The sequence below is a fragment of the Cibotium barometz genome, chromosome 5 (assembly GCF_041138505.1).
Source record: "Cibotium barometz isolate CiBa-2024 chromosome 5, ASM4113850v1, whole genome shotgun sequence".
NCBI lineage: Eukaryota > Viridiplantae > Streptophyta > Polypodiopsida > Cyatheales > Cibotiaceae > Cibotium > Cibotium barometz.
In genome coordinates, this window is record NC_141050.1 from 29877095 (window position 1) to 29883094 (window position 6000).

The window sequence follows — 6000 nt, forward strand, 5'->3', positions numbered from 1 at the left end:
GGTGTAATAAGAGCTACAACACAACAATGGTGCCACCTTAGAGAACAATGACATGAGTGGAGATGCAACAGAGGAGTCAGGCCAGTAGTGAATGCCATGCAGTCATAGACCAGTGGTGAATGTCACTTGTAAAATTAGATTTTCATGAAATGACCTCTCACAATGCAGCAATATTAAATAATAATAAAAAATACAAAAGATTATGTATACCGGCGTACCTTAAGTGACCTCCTGAGAAGCTTGAGTTAACAGGGTAGATACAGTAGACCCCCCAGAAGTCAGCATACAGCAAGCTCCCTCTTATAATGTTCTCTCCAGTTTTCCTGAAAATGCTTGCCCTCTTAAATTTTCAAAAGCTATGTATCTATTATAGAGCCTCCAAAAAAAGCGGGGGAAAAGCCTTGGATAAAAGGCACTATCGAAAACCTTGAATACAAGGTTTTCCTTGATCTCTATGGATTCAGCGCTGTATAGACATTGACAACCATGATAAGCAAAGCTGTGTTCAGTATGTACACAACACAAGGGATCCCCACTCCTAATGAAGTTAAGATTCACCTCTGCTTTGAGGAGATTCCAGCAATGAGGATTCCGGTGATAGGCCACAGTTCATAGCACTGTAATGAGAGTCGCTAGATGAAGACTCTAAGGGGACAAGTACATTTGGAGCTGAGTTGCAAAAGAGAGATGGCGGGGTAAAATATGGAGACACGCGAAAAGCCTCTACAGAATCATGACCAGGTTGCCTGGAAGACCCTTGGACGCCCAAGGATTGCAGAGACATATGTCTAGATGCACACATAGCTCTACTGGGCATCACAAGAGACCTTGAAGCCAGCTGACTGAAGGAAAACCGGCAAGTTTCATCTCGCAGCAAGGATGGAGAGTTCAAATCAAAGCTGTTCGCATAGGACTCTTGTGTTGTTAGTGCTTGTGCGCCTTCCTGTGCAGAAGTAACCTGCTGTTGGGAATTGTTGGGAAGCAGTAATGGCGTGCGTTCTGAAGGTGGAGAAGTGGCCTTGACAACATGCTGTTTGCATACAGGGCAAAATGCTCGCCAGTTTGTGAGCCATGCATCTATACATAAGCAATGGAACCCTGCAGAGAAGAGAAATGAGAAAGGGTACTCAATTGACATGCAAATAGCAACAAAACTTGAGCCTCCACTTACTATGATTGCATGGCAGTATACGCAGCTTTGCACCATCCACATACTCCTCCAAGCAGATGGCACATGTGTCAGATGCTTCACTGCCATCATCACTATTGCATTGATATACCATAGTCGGCATAGATTTTACTACTTGATAACTAATACCATTCGACTCTTTTGATCTCCTCCTGCGAATACGTCGCCTCCGTTGTTGCTGGATAAGGAAACATATTGCAAAGACTGCCGTGATGGCAAGCAAGGAGATGAAGGCGATAATCATGACTAGCCAAGCAACGTTCTCATAAGAAGATGACAAAATCCAGCAGTCTGCATATGAATCATTTGTGTACTGCGAAAGTACATCCCCAGCTACTTTCGAAATGAATACTGCTGGTATTGTAATGCCTCTTCTGTTACCAGCCACTGACACAAAAGACATGAAAATTAGAGTCCACTACAAGCTTGCTTACATCAAAAGCGCTATGCAGTGTTTATTTTTTAAGGTTGCAAAGCCCTTCTAGCAACATTTTGACCTAGAGCCCTTCTAGCGGCATTTGGACCTGCTAAAGCAATATGAGAAAGAGTCAAGTATAGCTCTTGAAGTGCTATTAAAAAAAATTTGTCCTTCACATGGAAGGATGAGAACCCTGCACATGAAGAGCATGTAGGTACTAATTTGTTGCTTCTTTAGATACATTGGCCGAAGAAGTCCCTGAACATACGATTCATCATCGTTATGAATCTGGTCTTGAGGAAACACTTCAAGCATAGGTAAACATGTTTTAAGACTTTTTCAATGTTACAATATAAAAACTTTTGTATTTAAACATAAATAAGTACAAATAATAAAGATTAATCAAACTTGATGTTTAAGCTTAGCACAGCAATAAAGATTAATCAAACTTGTTTAAGCTTACTTGAAATCTTATCAAAATGGAGTTGTCATAGCTACAAATTACACATTAATCAGGTCTTTTTTTGACGACATTTGTTGATAGCTGCCAATGTAGCTTTAGAGTGGAACCATGGTGATCGAGAAAAACAAACTTCATAAATAAAGGGATTATAATAGGGCTAATCTGATAGCGCATATATGGGTTGATTTCATTTCATTTGTAAATGTTTTACGGAGGAACTTTAAAGGTACCTCTATGTTGGCCCTCTCTTGAAGGCCTTCTAAAGAAAAAGGGTACCCTACTTGAAAAAATAAACACTGGCGCTATGGTCTTGTATTGAAAACCCTTTAGAATGGCATACTTAATTGTTTTCCACTTACTAGTGACAAGATCTGCATTTTCTACATTGTCGGCAACGATGACAGCACTAAAACCTGCATCCTGCGCATGGCGAACCTTTGTATCAAAGGAGCAATCCCCACGTGATATCAGGACAAGTTGTGAACTTGCACAGTCATTGGAAGCTGCCACCACACTGCTGAGGGGAGTGCATGCATGAGATGGATTTCCAAAGATGAGGATCCCACAGATGCCGGAGGTCGGAACCCGTGGGGCTGCACATGACATTAAAACACAGTTGCAAAAACACAAATTAGAGTTTCAAATAAAAGTGCATGCCACTGCATTCGCATATGTCAGCAACATCAAATTTGAGTAACATACATAGAACCAAAGGAAAACAGTACCATAGAAGCACCATATCGTGGCAGACAATATGTAACACCAATCTTGCTGACTAAACAGCCATCAAAGTGTCTGAAATGTGTTATCTTGGATGGGTTGGACGACGACACAAATCCATACAAACAAGGAAGCCCTGCTGGTTGGCATTGTGATGGGTTGCAAGCATCTGTGTACCCGACCAAAAGGAAGATGCTACATCCTTTTGGTTGATGTGGAAACCCCCCCCCCCACCCCAAAAAAAAAAAGGAGAAGCAAGTAAAAACCGTGTTTGTAGACAGCTGCAGCCAAGGTCCATCAGCTATGATGCGGTGGGCAAAGGAAAACAGCAGAAAAAAGCCCAGAAAAGCATGTTAAGCTCAGTATTCTTAAGTGGTGTAAGATCTACTGCTTCTGTAATACAAATTGCTCGAGTGCCCAGAATTCACAGCAAATTTTGCAGCATGAAATGAGACAGTTAATAAGATTTTAACGGTTCAATCAGAGCAAATTAGAAGGAATCTTGTGAAGAACAGGAAGATAAGAATATTGGGCTGAATTCTCTTACCGAAGCTGGCGTCTGTTGCTTCGAATACCAGAGAACTGTTGCCTTTGGTGATGATCACGGCGGCCTCCGACAGCACCAACATGCATAAAATCAGGAAAAGCAGTGCAGAAGCTGAAGATTTGCCTGCCACCGCCGCCATAAAAACACAGAACCTCATCCTAATCCTAGCTCAAATTTTACAACCCTAACCGTAGCCCAGACTCTGTAACCCTAACCTTAGCTCTTTCCTTCAATAGAGTGACAGCCCTAGCCCTAGTCCTAACCCTAGCCCCAGCCCCAAAGTCTGCATTGTACAGCCCTAGAAGATACTAAAGAAAATCTTAATTAAAAGAAATAAATTGGCTCAAAAACTGTAAATTCTTGAAGAAGAATTTTATGCACATGGAAAATATAAGAAAAATAAGAAAAGACTTTTGAAAATTATTTTGTAGGTGATAACCTTGAAATTTTCTGAGGTTTCTATGCTTAGAAAATTATAAAGTACAATCGTGCACATGTACACACACATGTATGTGTACCCCTGTGTGAAAGCACTTAGATTTCATGTGAATTCGAAAAATATGAACCCATAATTAAATCCCGAACTCGGGGTTTAGCCTAGCACTAAGAGCTTGGGTAAATGTGTTGGTAGCATCTTGAGAAAAATAAATTAAATAGGCCTAGCCTAAGTGTGTGCATTCTTTGGAAATTTAATTCTAAGGTCGAGTGAAAAGCACAGTTTGAGAAAACCAAATGCTGAGTGAAAAATGATAAGTGGTAATATGCACATGGTTTTTGTTAAGTGGTATTGATAAAGCAAGTGGTTTCTTACATGAGAAGTGTCGAGCTCCCTCAACTCTAGTTGCATTAGTGCATGGTGGGCTCTTGTTCTAGTAAGTCTTAGTCTAGCCCTTTTTCCTTGAGTTATCTCATCTAAAGTGATGTGCATGGTGTAACAAAGGGACATTTGACTTGCATAAGCACATCAAGAATGGCATGGGGCTTAGGAGCATTTACACGTGATGTTAGGGAGTGGGGGCCTTGGGACTAGCTCTCTCTCTCTCTCTCTAATCCACGCTAATCAATGCTAATTAGGCTAATCCTAGGATAATCTAGGTGTAGCTTTCTTGCATTGGAATAATCCCAACTAAGAAAAACTGACCCATCTACCTCTAAGAAGTATCAATCACACGGGATCATCGAATCTGCCAAGTCGAATCTGCCAATATCTCTCATACCATAGATGATGAACATGTGTAGACAACAAACTCTGCAACTCCATGGCTTGAATGGACTATCTCCTCATCACACAAGATAGATGATGAAGGATCCACTGGCCGAAGTCTAGATGTCTCATAAAGTCGGCAAAAGTGACGTATAATGTGTTCATGTCGGGTAGCCCATGGTACTGCGTATGAAGAATCCCCACTAAAAATCTAGCATCACACATGTGTCCCTAATCATCAAGAGTCACAAAATGATAGAAAGAAAGGACCATGATGTGACAAGTAGTAGAAGGGTAATAGTAAATAACGTTGGCTACACATGAACACACCAAATAAGCACAAAGCATGCGAACAAAGGCTAAAAAAATCCCCAAGTGAGAGAAACAAGTCCACAATGTGCTAAGGTATGTGAACAAGCCCATAAAGCACGAAGCGTGTGAATGCCCCTCCAACTGTGCTCGTGTGTGAAAAAGGGTTATACAATGCACTAATGTCACATAGCGTGTCAATAGACCCAACAAAGCACACTGTGTGTGAAATGTCCCTAAGGGCCAAGTAGATGTGAAGCGGTAAAAGGGCTAGACAAAAGGAATAATGGGTTGGTCAAAAAAAGAAGAAGGAAGAGTGTGTGGAATGGAAGGTTGACGAACTGGACAAAATATGGATGGGCAAGTAGGTGTGAAGACCAAATTTCAAGTGTAAAAGGGTCATGGTGGGAATGGAAGGTAAGTGTAAATGGGCAAAGTAAGTGTGAAAGGTTAAACAAACCCTAAGGTTAGGGTTGTGAAGTTTGAAGCCATTTACAAATAAAGGCTGAGAAGTTGAGAATCTCCTTCCTTCACTAAAAGCTCTCAAGAGTTCTGTGATGCTAGCTAGATCCAAGTGTAGTTATGCTTTTGTTGTTATTTTCTGTTGAAAAGTGAGCACTAATGTGTGTTGTGGATTCTGAGCTGAAAGCACAATGTGTGTGTGTGTTGTAGATTCTCAGATGAGCTCAAGAGCTCTGTACGCTGTTCTTCTAGAGCTCAAGATCTGGTTGACACTTGAGTTGTTTGGAAGCTGCTTGGGCTGGGGGCTAATTCGACTGCATCAGTGATGCCTAGAGCCTAAGTGCTTAAAATCCTTCCAAACGACTACTCCTCATTGGTGTCCATTATCTGTACTTGCAAAATACTGAGATGGCGCAAAGCTTGCGTTTGGGCCTAAGGGTGATGTTTGCTTTTCTTGTGATTACAATTGCTAAAAGCTTATGGGAAATCTATGAGTCTCCTGAGAGCTTAAGAAAGAAAGCCTGTTTTCATACTTCTTTCTCATATCTGTCATTTCTTCATCATTCCCTTCAAAAACCTCTTTGATGTGTTTATTTAGCTCCATCTGCCTAATTAAATCTCAACCTACCTACGAATTCAATGACCGAGCCATTTAGTTGAAGTCTTTTGATAGGCATAGGTCAAACCA

General features: G+C 41.1%; 1 protein-coding gene across 1 annotated transcript; it reads right to left on the minus strand.

Moving 5' to 3' along the window:
- Positions 1-139: 139 nt before the first annotated feature.
- Positions 140-3747, minus strand: LOC147638338 (receptor homology region, transmembrane domain- and RING domain-containing protein 5-like). Its single transcript, XM_086798264.1, has 4 exons — positions 3338-3747; positions 2430-2663; positions 1172-1576; positions 140-1098 (listed from the first exon to the last, which is right to left on the minus strand). Exons 1-4 carry the CDS (start codon positions 3492-3494, stop codon positions 548-550), a joined length of 1347 nt encoding a protein of 448 aa, XP_086654390.1. The 5' UTR covers positions 3495-3747; the 3' UTR covers positions 140-547.
- Between the last annotated feature and the right edge of the window lie 2253 nt (positions 3748-6000).

What these genes read in the sequence shown, in the direction of transcription:
- LOC147638338 (XM_086798264.1), bottom strand. Translation starts at nt 3,494, where the DNA reads ATGAGGTTCTGTGTTTTTATGGCGGCGGTGGCAGGCAAATCTTCAGCT. An exon ending in AGCAACAGACGCCAGCTTCG is followed by an intron (nt 2,664 to 3,337) that starts GTAAGAGAATTC and finishes TGTCATGTGCAG; the next exon opens with CCCCACGGGTTCCGACCTCC. An exon ending in AAATGCAGATCTTGTCACTA is followed by an intron (nt 1,577 to 2,429) that starts GTAAGTGGAAAA and finishes CTTTTGTGTCAG; the next exon opens with TGGCTGGTAACAGAAGAGGC.